The 23757-nt window shown below is 43.4% G+C and overlaps 1 protein-coding gene across 3 annotated transcripts in view; it reads left to right on the top strand.

The window, feature by feature from the left end:
• The window catches only part of ERBB4 (erb-b2 receptor tyrosine kinase 4), a 574171-nt gene that overhangs the window by 361947 nt on the left and 188467 nt on the right, over nucleotides 1-23757 (top strand). For all 3 annotated transcript variants that reach the window (XM_050711632.1, XM_050711633.1, XM_050711631.1), the window contains exon 4: nucleotides 16706-16840. In XM_050711632.1, the coding sequence (XP_050567589.1) occupies nucleotides 16706-16840 (135 nt within the window). The remainder of the gene's footprint in view (nucleotides 1-16705; nucleotides 16841-23757) is intronic.

Raw genomic sequence — 23757 nt, 5'->3', positions numbered from 1 at the left:
ACATTGAGTGTATTTTAGTTAGCAAGGCAGTGGCATATTTGTAGGATTTTATTGCAGTGCAGTGAATTGTAAGCAGAAGGTTAATTACACAAGGGATCAACAACCAGAAACTTCAGAAGCCGGTACACCCTTCTGCAAATATATAGCAAGGTTAAAAGTTAAAGATTCCTCTCTCTTAGTATTTTCCAAGCAGCGAGGGCAGAGCACAGAAGAAATACTTCTTAACATCCCGTCCAGTTTCTGCCATGCCTCCTGTGTAGCCCAACGATACGTTCATCCCAAGCAAGTGCTCGCCGTACCCCCTTGGCGTCAGGAAGCACATGAAAGCTCTGAGGGCAGGTTTACACTGTTTCTCTTCAGGGTTTCTTTTTAGTTCCATGTCTTACTCTCCCAGGTAAAGAATATTGGTTATTTAATGAACAATTCGAGATTATTGAAAAAATTCTGAGGTAAAGAACATCATGTTTTTAGTATCCCTTATGTATATAGAGTGCTATCTACTCCCACTTCCCCACATCCAGGGTGCTTGCACTGAATTAATTTCTGAGATAGTTATTACTGGAATAATAATACAGCCTAGGAGGTACCTTAGAGGAAAAAGATCTCATCCTTGAATTTGATTGTATGGAACATGGTTCTGTATTATATGGCAATAATGACACATGCTGCTGATAAGCAAAACTTTCCTACATCAGCGGGATGTTTTTTTTATCATTTTCTGATAGGCACAGTCAATTTGTATATCCATGTTCATAGCAGACTGGTAGACTTCTGTAACAGCTATACCAAGGGAAATGCTTTTGCCTATTGTGGTTTCTCCTTTATTGGATTTTTAAGTTACAAATTTAATAAATCTCAGTTTTAATTAACAAAGTAAATATAAAACTGAGTTATGTGTTTAAAGGGAAAACGTACAGGAATCCCATGCTTGAACAGAAGCATCTGATTTTTTTTTTCAGCCTTGAGACATATTCAATCTCCTGTTTATTCTAGTCTGGCAAGAAGCATTTCATATTCTGGGAAAGGTTAATTATTCCTGAAAGGGAATCAAAATCACCAAATTTAAAAAAAAATCTAAATTTGTAATTAAAAGTTTCATCATCATAAGGTTGTTCTCTTGTGTATATGGTGCGTGGCTATATTCTCCTCCTGCCTTCTTATAAATGAGTGCAATAAGTGCATTTGTGGTTTTTTGTAGCTGAGATTTCTTTAAGACCCTCCAAGTATCTGTGTGCCATATGGTAGGTTTAATTTACAGTGTGGGATGCTACCGCAGCCTGCTGGTGCTGCCCTTTTGAAGGGTGTGAGTTTAAGTCTCAACAGGGCACACCGTGAGGTAGATGCTGTGAGGACTTCCGATGTCTGTTTACTCTGCCAGAGAGGTGAAACAGAGGATTTGGCTCCTGGAAAAGAGGCAGTTCCTAGTATGCTGTGTGGTGCACGACAAGGTGGGCAGCGCTCAGGAGGGTTCAGCCTGTTGCAGTTCGCATCCAGTATGGCACACGTTGGACTTGGGGAAGGCAGCTGGTGCTGGAGCAGCTGCATTTATCTGTTGAACCAGATCTCATCTCTTGTCAGATTCAGGGAAATGCAAACAGAAATTTCAGGTTCAGTCTTGCTTGGACTTAAATCTCCATTTCTTGTAACTCAGAAGCAGGCAAAGAACAGCAAGTGCAAGCGGGGCGTCAGCGCCTGTGGCAGCAGCCCTTGGGTCCTGATGATGCTGACAGCCTATGCTTAGAGCTGCTCGGAGCAGGAGCTGTGTTTTGCAACCTAGGCCAGTAAATGTATGAATCCAGAGATCTTAGAGTGCCTGTCAGAGCCCTGAGTACTTTGTCCCTCTCGTGACAAGTGTTGGCAGGCAGTCAAGGATTCTTTCTCCTCTCTCTTCACATTATGGGAAGGAGCAAGGCTTGAGATGGCTCAGGCTGAGCTGACATTCTCTCAGTTGGAGTGCTTCACGGGCTCAAGGAGAGACACGAACCTGGGCTGAGCTTGCATTATCGAAATTCTTGTGGTCAAGTCCTCCTTCCCCAGCTGTCCAGCCTGTCCCCTTAGAGACAGCCTTACTCTAGGCAAATTAAGGGGAGAGGTGGATGCCATGGAGATGGCGCTCTTCCCCTTTTTCATGTCCTCAGCTGGGCTCGGCTTTGGCTGCACCTGTGCAGCACTGAGCTGCATTGTAAAGAACACGATTCTGAGAGTTCTTGCTTGCAAGAACTCCTTTTCCTGTTATTAGCAGTTCTAAACTCCCCTGGAAAGCACCTGGCAGCTTCTGAGTGACAAAACAACCTAACATCTAAAAGCTGCAGAGATGAGATGGCAACGTGCGTGCACCCCCTGCAGTGCCCGTGGGGGAGCTTTGCTGAGGCACTGGGTGGTGTGCTGTTAGAAGGGTGCAGAGACAGGAGATGGACAGTCACGAGTGGGAAGATTTTCCTTGGGGAAAAAAGAAAAAAAGTAACCAAAAAGAAAAGAAGTGCTGACCCTCCGAACCTGTAACTAAGTCCATAATACCACGGTGGCTGTAAGTGAATGTTGGGCTAACTCACCTGAGGGTAGCTAATGCACACATACCAGCAGCGTGCTTTACAGAGACCATCCGGACATGCCCTTGCCTCTGCATGTGCTGTCTCTCACTCTGGTACAACATGAGAGGTTCCTGCAAGTTGCACATTTTAGGATGTTACACCCCCTCACACTTACTATTTGCAAGGAGAGGTTTTTTGTTTTTATTTTTTTCAGGCTGGGATTTGTGCTAATGGCACAGCCCAGAAAACCGAGGTCAGATTTTATGGTGCATCTCTTGGACCCTTTTTTACCAGTCCTGCAAGCTGCTGCATGGTGTGGATGTGTTGTCTGCTCTGTCGGAGGACAGCAGCGGTGCTGTGCCATCGTGTTCGCCCCAGGCTGGGCTCCCAGGGGGATTCCTCCGCAGGTGCTCATGTCTGAAGAGATGTCGGGGCTCGGGGGATTGTTTGCTTGTCAGCAATCAGTAGATGCTGGTGATGTACAGGTGTTTCCATCCCATGTGTGGATTGTTGGCAGGAGCCTTTTCTGTGCATTTAATTCTCAAATGGTGGAAAACAGGGAAAAGGGAAGGGCAAGATCCTCCCATACGTTAAAAAAAGAAAGCCAGTGAAAGAACGAACAGGCTTACAGCCCTGACATAGATTTAGCGCAGACCACAGCGTTCAGCCTCACTGCCCTTTCCCATCCATTCCCTGACAAATGCTCCACGGAGTTCAGCCTTTTGTCTGATGTGCTTGGCAGCGCTGGGATTCCCCAAATGGCCGTAAGGTCCCTCGCCCTGCAGGAGTGGGAATCTTCATTAAAGAGTAGGACGGGAAAATGGCAGCCCTTAACAGAGCAGGCAAGACACCAGCGATGGCTTTTAGGCGGCTGTCTCCCTTCACTGCGCGCCACGGAGATGGGCTCTGCTGCCTGCCCTCACTCAGCACAGCGCCCCCAGCGTGGCCGTGCCTGAAAGCTCCAAGTGCCCCTGGGCTGTCGGGGGCAGCGTGGACCGGGCAGGGAGGCTGTGAGGGAGCCCCGAAGCCAGGAGAACGCCCTAGGAAAGAGCAGCGAGCTGGCGTGCAGTGAGAATTGGGATGGGAAGGAGATTTTCCTAGGAATGTAGGGAGGCTCTAGGCTAGAGCTGTTGTAGCCACCAAAATTTGTTAGATCTAGAGGCAGACGGGAAGAGAAAGCCTTCTTGGTTAGGAACTGGTCTCCAAGGCGGCGTGGGGAGGTGCTCTTGGATATGTGCCGTGCCCGTGGGCATCTGTGCCACGGGGCTCTGCCCGGCTGCTCGCACAGGCTGCCCAGGATGGCCAGTGTTGCCGTGTGTCTGAGACTGGCTAGCAAGCTTGACAGGCTTTTTTATTTTATTTATTTTCATTTAAACATTGACATCACATCTCATTACCTTCTTTGGCTGTAATTAGAAATCCTGTGGAATTAAGAACCATTAAATGCATTGAGATTTCAGCCTTGGGAATTTGCCCAGAGGAATGCAGCTTATAGGCCTTCACAAAGCTTGGCTTCTCTCGAGTTGTCCCCCCTCCTCTGCTCCATCCAAGCCTTTGTACAAAGGAACCATCTTTTCCCTTTCACTAATTAATTGCTCTTGCCAACCAACAGATGTTTTGTAGCCTTTGAAGACCAGGTATGTAATTTCTGCAGCCTTACACTGACTTCATGTGCAATTTGAGCAAGAAGCTTGAGAGAAAGAAAAGCTATTAAAGCCAAAGAGGGAGTTATAGTATCTCGGAAGAATATATCCCCCACCCCAAATTTGATTAAATGAAAATCTCTGTCGCTTTACCAACATTTATGTGGTTCTGGGCCACAGCACTCAGCGGACCAAGAGATAAATTATCATTCAGGATATCTCATCTGCTAATTTATTGATTTACAAATTGTGTCTGTGATGCATTGACCTTAAAAGGCAACGGGAAGAAAAGCCGCAAAGCTACACATGGGCAGTGCAGGGTGCAGAGTCAGGCTGGAACACCACAGAGCCGAGCCCTGAAGGTAGGAGAACAACTTCTTTATTCAGCCCTCAGCTCCTCTCTGCTCAGCGCATCGTCTGTGCTGGGAAGCTCTTTGGCAAAAACTTGCTGAGACTTGTTCTTAATGCTAAGGATAGCAGTTGTAATGACAGAATTGGTGGGTCTGGGCACTTACTCTTCCCTCCTGTTGTCTACATTATTAAAAATGATCTCATTGAAATAGATATCATTAATCAGTGCCAGACGCAGTTTAGCTAGAATGGAGACAAGGACAAACTGTGCACTTCCGCTGCCTGCAGATAGAAACTGTTTGGGCTAGTTTAACTGCAGAGTGGGAAAGTGCTGGAGGCAAACCCATCCTTTTTCCAGGAAGAAAGCGCTGTTCTGCTATCAAATAAGACAATGAAAGCAACCCTCGGTACTGCCAAGGTTGCATAGGCACAGAGCAGAAAGAAATGAGAAAAGGGACAGTCCGCTGTGCCACAAGCTGCTGCTGTGAGCAGAGGATGTCCTCTGCTAATGCAGGCACAGATCTCACTGCGGTTTTACTTCCACGTTGCTCTGGGCCACGGGGTCACTTGTGATCCACTGCATCGTAATGGAGAGCAGGTCGGGTTTGGCGCAGTTCATCTGCTGCAAAGAGAAAAAGATGTGTGCTGGGAATGGCTTCAGCTACATAGGTTGCAGTCACAGCACTGATGGAAGGAAAGAAAGAAGAGGACAGTTTCATCGTGGCTTTTAGGAAGCTGGATAGGTAGGATGAGGCGTTCATAAAAAGGACTGGTGGGAGGTGAGAAGGGCCCTTGTTTAAGAGCAGGCAGAAGAACTGGAGAACACTCCAGGAGAGAGACGGTAGTCTTAAGAAAGAGAATGAACTAACCCTGAGCTATCCCTTGTACTGACGACCTTGTCACCTGTTGCTCTATCTCCTGCTGACCAGAGGGTTATATAGGCATGAATAACATGCTTATTTGCCTCCCCTAAGCGTCTAGTTTATGGTTAATAGTTTAAGGAAAACTAACCTGAATTCTGTATTTTTTTTCCCCATGTAACAGCCACAGTTTAGTTGTTGCCACTGTTTCACTATCAGATTTCAACAGGTACGCAGAACATGAGTGTAACTGAGAAGGGCTGTGGCTAAATGTGGCAATCCCAGAACCTGTGTGAGTTTTGGGGCTGGAGAAGAGTTAGCAGGAACACATCAGCTGCATGCCCACAGGGTTGGTGGCTCAGCAGCATGGATGGGTTCCCTGACGGCCTGTCAGATTCGAAACCTGGATTTAGCACGTGTGCAAAAGCAAGAAGCAGGGCTGACAGTGACCTGTTAGCAATTACAGAAGCAAAAGAGGAGAGGGAGAAAAAAGAGTGAGTTGGGATACTCGAGGCTCAGACCTTATCAAACTCATTAACTTACAAAGAAGGCTTTCCTGATTGCTGTAATTAACGTTCATGTTCCTCAGCTTACAGACTTTCTTTCAGCTACCTGCCTGTCCCCAGCCACAGCAGTGCGAGAGCGAATGCAATCCAAGGTCCTTAGGGCTCATAGGAGCCATGCAAGAGTCACTTGGCAGCCCTGTGTGCAGGAGGAGGATTGTCAGCATGTCATTTGCACGGCTTCAGCACGGGAAAGCCAGGGAAAGGCACAGGCACTTCCCACCTCAGACAGATTTCAATTAAAATTCCTCTTCGAAGAGTCGATGTTGTATCTCAGGAGAGGTTAAGAACGTGGCATAGAAATGTGAGAGCATACTTGAACAGATCCCATATAGGAATTTTAAGCTCAGCGGACACAGGCTCCTCTTCCGAGCCCAGAAAAAAGATTAGTTAGGTTATGCAATTGCTGTAGCTGGCATCAAACTAGCTGCATGCCAATTACCAGCCCCTATGCAAATGCTTGTACTGAAACGCAGGATGCAGCTGGACCCGGGTCTGGGCACTCTTCCAGGATTATTCCAAGCCACATTATGACAGTTTTGAAAGAGAAGGGCTCTATGGAGCCAGTAATTTTTTACAGCCTTTCAGAAAATGGCGGAAATTACCACTACATCCAGATCTTAACTTTTTTTTTTTTTTTGAAGGGAGAAGGAATTTCTGCATGTTGATGCCAATCAGGATGTACTTGAGGCACTAACGCTCCAAGATAGAAGGCCATCAGTCTGTTTGCCAAGCGTGCAACCTGAGTGCCAGATGTGTTTGGGATAGAAAGCAGGCTTCTTGAATTTGTCAGTGGTTGGATGAAAAGAATTAAAAAATATACCACCAAATAATGCCAGAGTTGAAGCTTCTGGGGATGCTTCAGGGAAACCCTGCTGTGTTCAGATGCCCCTGGCCCTGATGAAGTTTCTGTTCATGCTGCTGCTCAGCTTCCCCGTGAAAAGCACGCTTGGAAAGGGTGCAGCAGTGGCATACAAACTGTCATGCAACATTTACTCACAAGATGCCTCCTATAAAGAGCTGATGCCAGGAGAACAGGGACGCGGTAGTCTCACAGTTACACATCTCTGCAGATGGGAAAGATAAATTGAGTGCTGCCACCAGCAGACATGAAACATTTCAGGTTTGATCAAAATATTATACACCAAATGTCCTGACAAGGAGAGGCATTTAAAATGCTTGTGTCTGTCTTGGCAACACAGAATTGAATCAATCAAAGTACATATCCTTATCATGGATGGAGAAATGATATGAACATCCTATGAATAGAGAAATTTGGAAAAAGTTTAGGGAAAAGAATAAAAGTAAGTGCTGAGTGCTGTTTCTCAAATTTGGTTCACATAGTTGGTATGAAATGAAAGGTAATGCTCTGAGCAGTAGCTACCACTTTTTCTGTCCTGAAATAGGACATTCTCCATCACTGCTCTTCTTCGGGCCATTTCTTCGGGCTCCCTTCATCACTGGCAGCCTGCCCTTGAGAAAGGGGAAGGGAGGAGGTGGGATGAGCCCCAGCTGGAGCAGTGGGGCAGTAAGGTTTTGGTCCCAGTATCAGACACTATGGCTCTGAATCAGTGAAACACTGGTCGTAGGTGAAGGAGGATGGTTGGAGGATCAGTTTGCTATCTTACCCCCAAGAAGTCTTGACTGGTGGTTCTGTAGAGTTTATGGGTAAATCTCTGGCTGCTGGAGAAACCCTGCATGCCCATGGAAACCCTTCTGGGAGCCACTCCTGAGTCTTGTAGGGTTGTTGAATAATGTACTGCCCCTCAGGAGCAGAAAGCATACATCTGCAGAAACGCTTCAATTGCAGCGCAAGCTGTGGGTAAGTGGTGAGGAGAGAGAACTGTGGAACCAGCACAGTGAGGCAGAACGGGTGGCTTGGCCGTCGATTGTCACTGCACTGTCACAGAGGCTGATCAGAGTGACAGGAGGGAGCTGATGCAGCTGTACAGCCTCTGGGTACAGGTCGCATTTCTAGAGGGCAGAAGAAGCGACACTGGGTCCTGCTCAGGCTTTGCTGAATGGATTTGGAGGGTGCCTGACACAAAGCAGAGGCTGTGTCATGAAAGGCTGAAAGGCAAGCCTTGGTACAGCTGCTTTGGGCCAGTACAGTAGATTATGTCCCACAGGAGGCTCCCTGTTAAAGCTGATCAGGCAGCAGAAATTAATTCCAGTACTGGGATATCCAGCAGAGCCTCCTGGCTTTCTGGAGCACACTGAGGCAGCTGGGACACCAGGGAGGCTGGTATTTGCCCTGGTGGTGCAGCCAGCACTCGGTACATCATCCCCCCTTCTGCGCCTTCTGCTGGCTTTCTGCTGAAGATTAAGAGTGGGGAGGAAGGGAGATTTATTTAGGATTCTGCAGGTTTTAGTACCTTTTGAATCATCACCTGCCCACGGCTGTTTCCTTGCTGAAATCCATGCTCCAAGGTATGGCTTTCTGAACAACCAGAAGGCAAGAGCTACCAAACGGTGGCACGTTATCAGGCTTTATAGGCACATAGCAGTACACTGCAGGACTTACTACCTCTTCTTGAGCACACAGTCACTGCTAATTGGGACGCAGCTCTCCCCATCAGGGAGTGCTCTGTCACCTGTGTGTCCAGCTATGGCTCCTGCAAGCGAAACGGCTGCTCACTGCTGACTGCTGGGTGTAACTGCTCTCGCTGAGTGCAGGAGTATGTCTTCTGGGGTGAGCCAGCAGCGTGTCATGCCCTCCAGAGACAGTCATTTGAAACTCATCAGTAATTCAGTATGGTGACTTAGGTGAAGATATTTTTCTTTTTCTTGCTAACAAATCTAAAAATCAAAGGGCAGCACTTCTTTCGTAATGAAAACTAAAATGCATCTAGGTTCAGATGTCTTGTTTATACACATTATACTTGTTTATACTTGTTTATACTTTATACTTGTTTATACACACACGTGGCATGCTTTTAAATATACGGTTTACTCTGGATGGCTGTTTTGCATCATCATGTGCTTTTTCATCAGTAGATTTGCTTGTGGAACAGTGTAAGGATGGTGGTAGTAGATGGCTAATAATTGTGGAATGACAAAATAATGAGGGTTGGAAGGGATATCTGGAAATCATCCATTTCGCCCTTCTGCTCAGAGCAGGACTGACATCAGACAAGGATCAAATGGCTCAGTGTCTTCTTTAATCAAGTGCCGAAAATCTCCACAGACGGAGACAGCACCACTTTCCTGGTCACTCTGCTCCTGTGCCTAACCGGTCTTGCAGTGAAGAACTTTTTATTTTGATGTCTGGTTAGTGTTTCCTGTGTTGCAGCTTGTGCCCAGTGCCTCTTGTCCTTTCGCTTAGCACTTCTGGGATGAGTCTGGCTCAGTTTTCCCCTGTAGCCCTCTGGTATGTAGAGGCAGTCTGCAGGCAGGTGTTCCCGCCTCCACAGTTGCCTTCTTCCGGCCAGACAAGGTCAGGTCCATTCACGTCTCTTCATACGACAAGTCCTCCAGCCCCTAAACGCCGTAGTGGCCCTTCCCTGGGCTCTCTCCAGTTTGGCAGCAGCTGTGTAGTATTGGGGTACTGCAAAATGGCCCCAGTGCTTGAGATGAACCTTTGTGAACACCCAGCAGAGGGGCATAACAAGCTCCCTCTCCTGCTAATGCACCCACTGCATGGTTACCCTTCATGCATGGGTGCATTGCTGATATGTCCACCACAAAGGCTGCCAGGCCCTTTTCAGCCTCTCTCCCTGATTTGGTGACACCACAAGAAGTCATATGAATTGTTACAATGGTATGTTTTATACTGTAAATCTGTTCTCCCCCAAAATTATACTAAGAAAACAGTAAATCAAGCACTTGGCTGCTAACCCCACAACTAGGATTTGACTGGACAGAAAAGTGATGCAGTTATCATCTCCTGAAAATTAATATCCTTGTAACAGAGTCAATGTGCTACATTAAAGCTGCTCACCTGCAAAGTCAACAGGGTCAAACAGCTTTCAGAAGCGAGTGATGGGAACAGAACCAAACAAGTGAGGTGGGTAACATCATAAACAGCTCCCGCTGCTTCTGCAGATAACATCTGCAAAGGAAACGCCAGAGCTAAGGCTGATCATACAACTTTATGCCTACCCTCTTGTGAGTTAGCATCAAGGGTACTGTGGTACTCGTGGCAGGTAAGTGCTTAAGGAAAGTTGCGTTGGTTGGAGTCAGTACATCCTTTTATTCTCCATTATCAAAGCCAAGAAATGATTACAGGAGCAGGATAACTCCTCCAGAATGAAGGGGAAGGAGATGATTTAAATTTAAACTTGGGTTTAAACACTTTGAGGAATCGAGATCAAAGTAGGCAGAAGCGGCAGTGATCATTGTGAAATGTATTTAATTCAGTGGCCACTAGTACAAGTCAGTCTAGCTGGATTATGGAGACATACCCTTTCTTTTAGCACAAGACAAGTGTGCTTAGTAAAGCAAATTATACCTAAGAACAAGACTTTCACTTTTTATGAAAAAAGGACATCTTAAATTGAGTTTGTATCCAAGTGTTTTCTTCCCTTTTGGATAGATGAGGGTTTTTTGAGTGACTTGTTTCATTTAGCTGTTTCTACCATCCTCCATGGGTGCCTTTCTCCATGCACTGAAGCTCTTGGGGTCATGTGGCTGTGTTTTATGTGCCCAGTGGTCTCAGTAGCTGCTTAGGGCACAAGGTAAGATGCAACCCATCATCCTGACACTGAGCCACACGCTGACTTGCGGTTCCCTAAGAGTAGAGTAGGCATGGGATGTGTATTGTAAATCTGGAATAATCTGCACTGTTGTTTCCTTTTAGGAATTAACCAGTTATGTGCTATGATGCCTTAAAATTTGTAAGTCTGTGAGAAAGAAGAACTCAGGGCATGCACCAAGTCAGGAATAATCTGAGCGGATACAAATGTCTTCTTTGAGTTGGTTTAATATGGCTGAACCTGTTAATGAAAGAAACTCGCTTTGGGGAGATGGCTAAAGAAGAGTTGGCCAGACCTATTGTCCTTTAATGAAGTAGCTAAATGACTCACAAGGACTACATGAATCCATAGTCACACACTTTTGCAGTGAAATGATGAAAAGGTACCCCATCAACCTCAATGAAAAGTAATAAGATTATTCCATTCTTAGTTCTGTAGCAAAATAGGTCGGTAGATTTTGAAGATTTATGCTCAGATGCTACAATCCAGTGTTCTTAGTTATTGAGCACTTAGAAGTACAGACCCGCAGCCCGCACATAACACCGAATGCTTTTGATAGAAATAAAGAGTATTTTGCTGTTACCATCAAGCCTTGAAACTGACTTCCAGCTAATGACCCAAATAATCTTTGCTTGAAATTGTATAATCGAGATCGAAGGCTGTCTGGGGCTTCTAGCTGGTACACAGATTCTACATCCATGAGGTTTTGAGTATGGTCATTGAGCTGAAATGAAGAAGGTTAAAACTCTCATTTTCATTATCAAGCTCCCCCCGTCTCCCAATACAAATGTGACATTTCAATTTTACACAGTCCAACTCTTCTTAAATCATCTGTATAAAAACTTCAGATGTTGATTGATGATGGATGAGCTATTGTCTGCTAAAGCACCCAGTTCTCATTACCCTTTAAGACATAGCTTATTAATGACAGACCTGAAGTGCCTTCCCAGTGGGTCATCAGCGCAATCTACTGTGCTAAGAGATCAAAAGACGGTTTGGCATGAAATTTCTGTGCCAAAGCCATTTTTAGGTAATGCATTGAGCATCTAGAGAGAAATTTGACAGTGTTTTGAGAGTGGTACAGTATCTGACAAGAAATCCCTGTCATCTGACTGATGATGGGGAAGCACTGTCAGCATGCAACGGTGTCTCGGCTCTAACAGAGGCTGACCTTGGAAATTAAGTTATCATCAATATGCGTTATATTATAGGTATGTGCAGGGTGTGTACGGTGTAGTGTAACAGTTGTTTTGTTAGCAGACAATCACCGCGGAAAGTGTAAGGTATCTTCTGTTTTGCTTTTGAGGTGGTTATAGTGGATGTTCGTAACAGTTCTCCTAATCAGCTCCTTCCCCTTTCTCTGCTCACCTTGGAGCTAGTTCTTTTCCCTCTCACTGTGCCTTCTTCCAGTTCATCGTGGCTGCTGGCTTCATACCCCTGGAGAGGAGCTTTTAATTTGTAACCTTCAGCCACAGTAGCAATTTTATAACCAATTTTAGAACAATTTTAGAACCAGATTATATTGTGAAATAATTGCCAACAGCCCCCACGTCAGATCAACGTGCAAGTTATTTGCACTTAAGGATACATTGCAGAATGTGAATATGTTTTGCCAATATAATCCATGTTAGAAGTTAGATAACAGACCCTGAGGGATTACACTGTACAGAAGAAAAAAGAAGCTGAAGAAAATGCCCTTTTGACAAATGGATGAATAAAAGTTCTCTCCATCTCTGGTCTAAACAGACAACGCACATGCAGAGCTACTGTCCTTTTGCCTTATTTACAATGATCTCAAGCTTCTGGTGGCTGATAACCCCCGTTTCACTGACCCCACCCAAACCCTTCATCTCATTGCAACAAATGCTATGGACTTTGCCCCTTTTTGAACTTAGCAGACTAAGTATAAGTTGTACATGGTGTATCTCTCCATGTTGCATGGCACTTTATGGGAAATGTAAGATACTCATGTTTGATGACTGCCAGAGACCTGTATGTATCACTGCTCTGGTGTTAGTATTTTAGGTATTGTATGGTAGGCTACTAGAGTTATGTGGTAATAGTTCTGCTTCATCACTTGGCTAATGGAAGCAAGGAAATAGCAGATAAAATAGTTAATGCATTTCTGATTCAAGTCTCTGGATAAATGACCATTTAATAGAATTTTAATAATATGCAGATGTAAGTTCCCCAGAATCATTTGGCAGCTCTCCACACAATAAGCAAAATAATGGCACAAGTCAGTGGCGAGTGCATTTGCTGCTTTATTTTCACATAACTTGGGTGACAGAATTATACTGCTTTTAAGCCAGGGAAGTAGCTCTAATAAGGAAGATGATAAGATTTTGCATTCACTTCAGAATCAAATGGCAAAAGACCTTGGAGCTACTCCTTTGCTCAGAGCACCAGCTGCAGCTTCGGTGCCATAATGGAAGGTGGTGAGACTCAAGTGTGGCTATCAGGAGCTTAAAAGGAAGGCTTCCAGAATCGTCTGCCACCTCTAGGAGCTCCTTTCCCAATGAAAGCCAGTAGGACCCGTGCTTCAAAATCCCTCTTTATAACTCTATGTCCTCAAGTAGTGTGGAAGCCCTAAGGTAATGTTTGCAGGCAGCAGGTGGTATTTCAGGCAGTGGTTGCTAGAGCTGAGTGCTCTGCCTGCGCTCCATCCCAGGCAGTGGTGGTGGACTTAGATTAGCAGTTCTCCAATGTCACAAAAAAATGTGTTAGAAGACAAAAATACTCTCCCTAGAATTATATTTAAGGTATATGTCACTGCAAACGGTCCTTTTTTGTGCTTCTTGGCAGGAACTGGCTTCCTTCTTCACAGGAGAAATCAGAAAATCCACTGGTAGACTTGTTCTGGTTCCTCCTGCAGCCTCTGAAGGCAGGAAGGCTCCTCTGCTGTTGCATGAGAAGAAGGAAGTGCTCTTCTGCTGGCTTCATTCCCTAGCTCAGCTGCGTAGTCAGAGATCCCTGCCTTTCTCCTCCTGTTTATTGTTTAACTTTCTCTCTCACTTGCAGTGCTGTAAATTAAAAGGAGATGATGACTTTATGATGATGAGTTCATTATACAGTAACTCCATTGTATATTGATTACATTTGTGCTTCATTTGCTTAACATGTAATGGGGTTTATTAGGTATTTCCAGGCATTGTTCGTGCTAAGAGAGGGCAGAGAAGTGCAAAATGCATTTGAGGTTGTTAATTCAGTGTAGCCAGTACATCTGTGCTGATTTACACATGCCGAGGACTTTGCATAAAGGAAAGTGGAATAGCAGGCGGGGAAGGAAGGCAGAAGGAGACTGGATTTGGATCCAACAGAATGGGAAGAGTTGAGCAAAAGCACCTTAAGGATTGTACTAAACTTTGAGTTCCTGGTTATTTAATAAGTCTGTAAGAGCCCAGGTTTCTCAGAACATCACCACGTGAATAGACCTGTAAACTTTAATCCCGTCACCTGTAAAAAATGGTACTGTTTGGGAAAAATACATCACATCAGGTTTTGTGGCTCAAACGACAGGTACAATGTTTCTTATTCAGTGATGAGGGAAGTCAGAGCATTTCCCATGTTTGCTCCTAGTAAACCACAGGGAAAGCTTTTGGTAAAGAGGGGCCAGTTTCTGGTCACTTTTATGCTGAAAAACTTATTTCTCCACAAACTGAAACTATTAGAATTATTTTTAGAGTGAGATGGTGCCTGATATACAAGAATACATCAAAGTTCCTTGGAGAAAAGAGAAAATTTGATAGGTATTGTCATGAGTGAATGCTCTAAAAAGCAGAAATTATGCCAGCGGCAGGTGTTCAGATGTACCGATTGATAGTGACACTATTTGGAATCATGTGCAAGTGGTTAAGAAGCTCTGAATGTAGATTTTTCAGTTTTTCATGGCTTGTTAGATGTTATTTTTAATCAAAATCTGGGCCATCATGGATTAGCTAATCCTGTGTAGCTGGGACGACACAGAGAAATCATCACTAATCATGTTTTCAAGTGTGCTTCTGAGTCCCACTTTTTCCCCTGAGCAGAATTGCGAACAGATGCTGTATGGGTTTGTTTTTTTTTTTTCTTCAGGGATCATAAGAATATCATACAGATAGATCATTGCTATATCTCTAATGTGGACTCTCTTCTGTACAAGATTATTATTACAGGTTTTGGTTTTAAGCCCCTTTTCAATGAAAAGCCAAGCTTTTAAACCAGAGATTTCTAAGAAATAGGTATTAATACTGTGAACTGATTAATATGGTGGAAAGATGTATTTACAGATGATCCTTTATTTAATAATTCTTTTCTTAGGGGCTACCTCCTCCACATGCCGTGGCCTGTAAACTCAAATATTAAAAGAAAAACACAGTAATTCCTTCCTTGTTGGTCAATGTTGGTATTCGGTATTCCCTCTACAGCTTTTAAAGGTTTTTGTGGGAGGTGAGGACTATCAGACAACCTAGTCATTGCCACGGTAGTCGAGATTCACTCTTAATGTCTCTGTAAGAAGTGTGACACTCCTGGCTGTATAGCACCACTTAATGTCATTGCAAAGTGCCATTAGTAGCTAACCTTCAACATTTCTCAGCTGAGGCTGGAATCTCTGACACTAAGCGGTGCGTGAGGTTTTAGCTGCATTGCTCCTGTTAACCTCAGTGAAAGACACAAGGATTATCCTCTGCTTTGGAAATACAGGAGCCAGGTTAAAAAGAGGAATGCTGAATATGAGCAAGAGTGTAGAGGGTGAAAAAAAAGTTACTGCTCCAAAGGAGACCCCAGTGCTACATCTAACAGCCATAAGATCATTTTTATGTTGAGATTTGACAAATCAAGTCTTCGAGGTAGGGCAACAAGCTATTTTTTAAAAACCAACTGATATAAACACAATAAACATGATTTAGAAAAAAAAAAAAAAAAGGAAAACCCACATCCAAATAGAGAAATGATCACTAATACCTTTCCGTACTTATCAAATTTTTAAATTTCCTTCAAAGAACCCTCTCCCCCCCCAATTTGTGATGGCCTATCATGGGAACTTCCATCTGCTCAGAAACCATCTCCCTCAGATGCAAAGCTCCCAGCAAGATGTTTCAGTGGGGGTTTGGGATCACAGTATTTGGGAAGAGGGAACTTAAAAAATACAGTTTTCTCTGGAAAACAGGCATTTCATGTTTAAATTTGAGTCACTTTTGCAGTTTTGAAACTACTTACGGTCAGTCTTGAAATTCAGAAAGTAGATTCACGGCTGAAGAGGCAGGAAATTGAAATGCCTGTGTTTTGTGACGAAGGAATATAGATGCTGTAGCATTAAAAAAAGTTAGGATGTGAGTTTGGGTCCTGCTTTGGCTGTGATTGTCGCCCTGACTCGCTCTGTCGCTATAACCTGCATAGGTAGATGCCTGGGATTAATAGAAGAACATGGTCTCTGTATTGACTTTTCAAATAGGATTTATGACTAAAAGTTTGATGAGAAGGAAGTCCTACGAAATTTGAAAGGTTGATAGTGATTCATTGATAGAAAAAAATGTGTGAGCCAGAAGAGAGTGGACTGCAGAGCTGACCAGCAGGGCAGTGTGGTCAGGGGGGGTGCTTTTCCAGACATCCTGACAAATGAACCCTCCTTATTTATTTACTCCGGGATCAGAAAATTCTTACCCCAGGAGAGTGTATCAGTTTACTATATGCTTTAAGTATTCATATGTATTAATGCAATGCAGCATAGTATGATTGACTGCTTGTGCTTTTTAAAGTCAGTTAAATGTTGAGAGTTATTTTACCCACGAATAACAATACACTTACACACGATTACACTGGAGCAACAAGTAAGCCCAGTAAATCATCTAGCAGTTGTGTGGCTGTCTTCATCAGGTTTCTTCGGTGTATAAATAAATGGTTCCTGTTTACAAATACTGTATGTTACTTGCCATCCAGTTTTCGAAGTATTAGGTGAGGTTACTGTAAGAATCTTTGCATTTGAATTTTGTGCCCTCTCTCTCCAGTACACACAGTGGCAATAAACCTAATTAGCTGTATGTCTAAAGCTTTATAACTATGTTCTCTTGTTCTTTTGTGCAGAAATACTGAATGGAGGGGTGTATGTTGGCCAGAACAAATTTCTTTGCTTCGCAGACACCATTCATTGGCAGGATATTGTGCGTAACCCCTGGGCCTCCAACTTCACTTTGGTTCCAACGAATGGCAGCTCGGGATGTAAGTATCAGTTTAATTCTTTGTCTTGTCATCAGCACAGCATGACACAGTATAAATATGACCACAAGTTTTTCCCTGATACTCTGTTATGGAGAATTGTATTTGTAAATTTTCCCCTCCTACTGCATTCTTCGAAGTTTGTGTGCTGCTTATAGGAACACTTAGTCTAATCTTAAAAACACTTTGTAAAGCGTGTTTGTGAACATCATGCATTTTCTGAATTTTCTCTCATCTGCTTTCTCTCTTGTGCAGATTCTTTTTTTTCTATTTATTGCTAAAGCTACTGTGCTACTGTGGAAGCACAGACGTTATTGTTTGTTTTGCATTTGTTCCTGCTGCTCAGTCTGGTCCTTGAGTCACAGTGTTCTGCCTATGGCATCATAATTAGCTGCTGGAGTAATTATGGTACAAGCTCACGGCTATTCTGACTTTAGATAAGAAATTAACCTCAAAGATACAGCTAGCCTGTTGTGTTGTGTGTACTGGTAAAGAAACAGAATACTCAGAGGGTGGGGTGGTCTTTACAATACAGCCAATATTTCTGGTTTTAGTGTGTTCTCTGTTTTAATACTCTCTTTTTTGAACTTGGAGTATCTATATAATGCCATTAATCTGTTTGGCCTGTTTCCCTAATTCCCTTCCCTGGAGTTACTCACCTCCAGTAGTATTTTGATGATTTTTGGAGCAATAGTGAATTCATTAGTGATACAGCAGTACAAAGTGTTTAGGTTAAATATTCCCTGGTACAGCAAAGTGTATTCAAAATGATTATCATGCCATTAAACAGTACCCTCAGGATGTATTGAGATTGAAGTTCAGGTATCGGCTGGGAAGAAGTTTATATCCGATGTCAGGCGCAATACCACAGCAGACATTGTTCTGGGCATTCTGGATAAAGGGACATTCTGGGTTGCTTGCCATATCCTGAGGTGTGTCCCTCAAGGATGTATAAATCGCTGATTGTGTCTCTAGCTGCCACAACAACCAAGAAAGAATTTAAATCCTTCAGTAGTATGTTAGGAATTAAACAAAAAGATAAAACTCTGGGTAAAGGCCATAGGATGAATCCCCATAATTTGTAAGCAGCAAATGATTTTTAACTGATTTTTAAGTGTTTTATGGTATAATTGTTTTCTGTAAGGACAGCTTGCTTTTGTATGTCTCACCTGCTACCCGCAAATAAAGAGCAGAGCTACGTGAGACACAGCTTCCTGCGGGAGCCTGCCAAACTCTACTTGTCCTGGGTCTGCCAGCTCCAGAGCTGAGGCTCAACTCCTCTGCCTTCTGGCTGGAAACCTGACATAGTTGTAACGCAGCCAGCTATCTTATTTGCATATTAAAAATCTCATCACTGGTGATGATCAGTTCTAAGCAGAACTAATAAAGCCTTTGAAGGTTAAGGAATGTCGGTATGTAGCCTTTTATGAATCATTACTTCAACACGAAAAAGACTTGGTTGTTATTCTGTTTTGTTCTGTTATTGGGTTTTCTTTTAACCTTTGCCAGCTCAAGACAAATGCTTTTGCAATACCAAGGTAATAAGCTCTTTTAAAAAAGCAACCAACATCAATACTTTCTTTCTGAGCTAGCAAAAGTTCTGCTGGTAGCTCCAGAGGAATCAGAACAAGGTCAGCGCTGAGTACTTTTGGAATCACAACCAGAAAGTAATAAAGGCAAATGCTAGCTCCCCCAGCAGGATAAAAGAATGTATGTATCTCAGTCCAGTTTTCTGGAGACATTTTTTTTTTTTTAATCATTCCTTTTGAGCTGCTTTGAAACATAGGGAGGAACATTTTGTGCTTTGCCATTTGTGTTTGATAATCCTGATAAGCAGCATTATTTCAGACTGAGGGCTGTGTAGTAAGGCAACTTCTTTAAGACAGCTACCCAAATTTTATTTCCCTTATTTGGGATTGAGAAGAGCCCAGTTGGACTGTATTTAATTTAATAAGCATAAGTCTCCTTCTCCAAGAAAGTGGATTCTATTTCAATTGTATTCACAAGTCCTGTGAAATTTTATTTAATTAGCTAATCCAAACTATTTTTGTCTTCACAACTTACATAGGTGAAAATCTAAACCCTGTTATACAGAAGTCCAAAAATGGGTAAGATGGTTTAACAAAGTTGTTAAGGCTTTGGGAAACAAAGAATTTAGGCACAGGGATCACCATTTAGAAACACCTAAAATTAAATAGCTGTCTGTGTGTGTGTGTGTATTTCTTGTGTGTGTGTTAATATATACATAAATATAATAAAGCCTTCAAATAAAATCACTCAAAGAATGGTGGAACCTTATTACTACCTGTCAAGAGGTAGAGAAAGGGAATATGTTACAATGGTAGTTTATGAAACAATAAAGGCAAGTTACTTTTGCTGGTACAGAAGTGATTTAGAGAAATGAACATTGAATTATAACCCTAGAATGGAAATCTCTATAGAGTATCATTAAGTAAGGTACATGCTTTTCAAATTTGGCTCACATGTCACTTTTCAGAATCTGTGAAGCAGTGTGGGTGCTTGCTGGGCCCAGCCTTACTATTTTTCCACTGCTGCAAGTGATGCTCAGTGCATCACAAAGTCTTTGGTACTTTCCTGCTTAGACTGTGAGTCATGCTTTTTGGATCCAGCATATATTTTTATTGTTTATTTTACACAAACGTATTAAATTGCCTGAAGTCTCAGGTGCCTCTATCAAATGCAAATCTTGACTAAGTCCACTGGAATTTAGTAAGCACACGTTGTTTGGTGTTACTGAGAATACACTAAGTGCAAAAGATGTCAGGGAAGGCCCTCTGGGACATTCTCTGTCAGAGTATCTTGAAAAGAATGAGTGTTTTTTTACTGCTTTTCTGAAAACCTTCACAGGAAAGGGAAGAGGTCTGTCAGAGGGGCTTCATCCATCTGTGAATGTAAACCAGCCAGATCTTGCGTGTCAAGCTCAACAAAATCAGTACTAGTAGCCATTTAGGAAAGTCTGTGTAAACATGTGCTGACGTAAGACCCTGGTAGATGGATCAACCTACGTGTCATGTTTATCCCTGTCTGCTATGAACAGAGGAATAGCATTTGCCCCAGAAATTGTTAGGGCTATTTCACAGTGACCACCTCCGTAGGCCTCCCTGGCAGAGAATATTGTAGGGACAAAAGGATGCTAACTGGCATGAGTGTCAGAGTCAGATGCTTAATACTTTGGGCAGCTCCTAAAAACATGATTTAGTATTGGAGCATTGTTAGTTTTGCTTCCAGCCATGAGTAACAGACATGAAATCTCCCCTAAGGTCCTCCAGAACAAGGGCTCACCTTCAGAGAGGAGCCTGGCAGCACCTGCTGGGTTTTCGACTTTGCCAGACCGGACTCCAGTCCTACCAGGAGCACTGGTGCACCAGCCTGCATGTGCCTGGCCTCAGCTGTGCTCTTCCTGCCTCATCCCTGCTGCAGTAGCCAGTGCTGCAAGCTGCCTGCCGGTGCTCTCTTCCCCAGCCAAACGAACAGCTGATTATGGTCCCACTTCAGGGATAATTTCACTTGCAGCCCTCCCTGCTGCTCCACAGCAATCAGCAGAGGAAGAAGACAAAAGGGTGGAGAGGAATGAAAATGCTTTGAAATAAAATCAGTCCTCTGTCTCTGTGCTTGTTTCATACCTTGGATCTGCCAGCTCTCTGGCACTCCCCTTCATTTAGATCAATGCTAGGCAGAAGAGGATATGGCCAGTGAACTCCAGGGATGCAGATTCTTCCAATTCCCTTCTTTCATTGTCACATCAGTGTTAAGAAGCCAGTTGAAAATGCCTTAGTGTCTTAACCACGATAGTAGGAGTGCTGTAGACATCTGAATCCTAAATGCTGCTTCACCTTTTTCTTGTTCTTTAACCTAAAATGTGTTCTACATGTTGCTCCATGTTCTGATCAAATGCATGCAGAAAGGCTCATGTTAGAAGCCCTGGAATTTACACGGTCTTACTGTTAAGATGAGTAGAGCCGGTGGCTGCGCGTGTAAAGCTCAGTGTGTACTGCTGCAGTGTCATAAACAAATGTTGTACTAGGGGCCATGTGTACTTCAGCTCTCTGAGGACAGGTTCCTCTGTGCCTGGCATTTTGACTCATGTGCTGAGATATTACGAGTATTTACTGTTTGCAGAGCCTTTCCAGACTGGTATCTTGCAGATGAAGCTTTTACAGTTAATTGTAATTGAAAATAGCCTTCAGTTCCATTTACTGAAAACAATGTTTTCAACCTGAGGTTTCTAAGCTAGGCACACGTGGCACTTGGGAGTCTCAAAAATGCTTAACTGTCCAAGGAACGAAATTTTCCTGTTAGGTCTATGTTACTCAGTTTGTTTCTTCAGTGCAGAAAATCTGTCTTCTCTCCTTCCAAAAGTAAGCCATGAATTCAGGCATTAGCCAGGCATGCTGAAGCCACACTTCCAAGACCACATTCCGCTGTTACCACATCCAGATGTTGGATTTGGTCCTGTAATTAAAGAGGTAGGGATCTGCCCTTTGGAGCTGGAAACCCAAGGTGCAGCTCCCCACAATGGTGCAAGAAATAAAGCAGGGAATAAGGAGTAAACTTCTTGCCTGAAATGACTTGACATTGGTAGAACTCCTCCTCTCTGATCAGCCTGAGACTAAGCGCAGCACACCTGAAAACTCAGCTGCTTTGATCCGTGTCCTCAGCGTCCTCACTGACCTCCTTGGTTCAGTCGGAGCAGGAAGTGTGCTGGAACCCCATTGCTCCAGCTGAGCTCCTTTGCAGGTTTTGACAAGGACTGTAGTATTAAATCAGAATTTTCAGCACAGCTTTACATGGAGTTCTTGTTTCGCAGAAAAGCCCAGAGGGTTTGAATTACCAAGTTGAGGTCACTGGGTGTAGCTAATAGCATAGATTGAAATAAATCAACAATGCATTTAAAAATACTGAAATCTATGGATGCATATTCATGATGGAGCTGGTAACTGTCTGTGTAATAACGATTAAAAGATTACCTGCCATTTTCAAGATTAAAAAAATTGCTGCTTTATAACAAACTATTCAGAAAAACGTAGGACAAAAGTTAACTGATGTCCAGCTTCAACCAAACTCTGAAAATTGGGCCCAGTTTCAAGTATTGTCCTGAACTGGAGTTTCTGCTCAGATTCTGAAGTGCCCTGAGATCTGCAGAACTTTTTTCAAGCAGAAACTTCAGTCACTTTTTATTCATAACATCGTCCTTCTCTGTCACTGCCTTCTATCTAATTCCACCTGATACCATAAAACCACAGCTTCTGAGTTATGCAGTAGTAGTTCTACATTCTTAACATGATGCATGGGAAGAAAAGTCTTAGTCTTCAGCTGTGTACCTGTGATTCAATAAATCCCATGTTGTATTCAACGGAAAGACTCCTTTAAAATTTCTCTCCTCTCTTTTACTTACTGATTCATAGATTTCTTAAGGGCAAAAGAAACCTTGAAACATCACTAGCTCTGATTTCCTTTCTGCAGAGGACCTGGAATGCCATCCGTTTGACTGGCGTTGAGCGCAGTAGCTTTCTGAAGCCTGGCATAACTTCCAACCTGGCTTTGAGTTGCAGCCCTGACCCCAGGAGGGGATGAAGATCCTAGAGTCCCTGGCTGCACGAGCGTGGGGCTTCGGCCCTATGCATCCTCCTGGCACTGCCCTGAAGCTTTACAGAAGTCATAGCTGTCCCTCAAGAAGTTTATTACTTCCCTACTGTTAAAAGAAATAACACTAGGTGCCTTTATGTCTGATTTGAACACAGTTTTAAATTCCAGATGTTAGTGCTTGTTACACCTTCACTAGCTCAACGAGCTCTTGAGTACCCAGTGTTTTCTCCCCGCAGTAGCGGCTTGTACAGCGTAATCAATCAGCTCACCTCTTGATCTTTTTTTCATAAGCTAAACAGATAGAGGGTCTCGTGGCTCACACTGTGAGGAATTTCTTTCCAAATCTAGTATAATTTCAGTTGCTCTTTGATGTAAAATATTTTCCAATGTTCTTTCAGAAGGGGGAAAGCAAAGCATACAAAGTGTTTTATTAGTAATTTAACCAATACCCCGTGGAAGTTAAAATTGTATCCTTTGTGTTTGAGCTTCATGTGAGGATCCTGATAGTCTGTTGTGATACCTGTGTGTTTTAGAGACTCCCTATTTTCCAGAAAATGTAGCCTGTACACTTTATTCTGAAGTGTGCAGGCTTACAGTTGGCTGTAGGAAAGGTGTTTGGTGTGAGGGACCCCAGCTTACCAGCAGCCAGCCTGGCTGCCTCTGTAATACTGGATGCTCTTCACTGTTATTTGCTGGGCTTTCAGTCTTCCTGTCACCTGTATGTTTTATTGCTTGGGGTTTTCTAATAATTTCTGAACTTTTGTCTGGAATATTAAAAAGCATCAGTCCTGTGCTGGCTGATCCCTGGGGAACCACACCCCAATTGCATTGTAATTGCTCATTTACAGCTACTTTTGGAGAATCCCCAATTAGCTGGCACTTAAATGCATTTTCACGTGTTTTATTAGTGTTGAAACATAGACAAAAATCTAATTAGATGTTTACCAGTTAGACAGTGCTTTGCATTTTAATTAAAGGAACAGAAAATGGACTAGCCAGTTGCACAGTGGCTTCTGAAGTCAGCTCTCCATTCTCCTGCAGCAGACACCCCAGGCTGCGACTGACCTTACCTGGGTGCATGTGCGTTTGGAAGCAGTACAGCTGTTCGACATACCCGGCTCTGTACAGGGTGCATTCTGTTGATTTAAATCAGTGCTGGCTCTGTAAAATTTTTTTCTTCCTTCCTCTTTTATTCTTTTATACTCTCTTTGTGAGTTGTTTTATTTAGGTTAACCTGTTATGCCATTGGCCCTGATACCGGAGGGTTTTTTTGGACCATGTTCTCCTGTGAGTTTCCCACATGCTAGCAAAAA

The sequence above is a fragment of the Cygnus atratus genome, chromosome 6 (genome assembly GCF_013377495.2).
Source record: "Cygnus atratus isolate AKBS03 ecotype Queensland, Australia chromosome 6, CAtr_DNAZoo_HiC_assembly, whole genome shotgun sequence".
NCBI lineage: Eukaryota > Metazoa > Chordata > Aves > Anseriformes > Anatidae > Cygnus > Cygnus atratus.
Note: the sequence above shows the minus strand (reverse complement) of the source record. Positions and strands in the feature narration are given on the sequence as shown.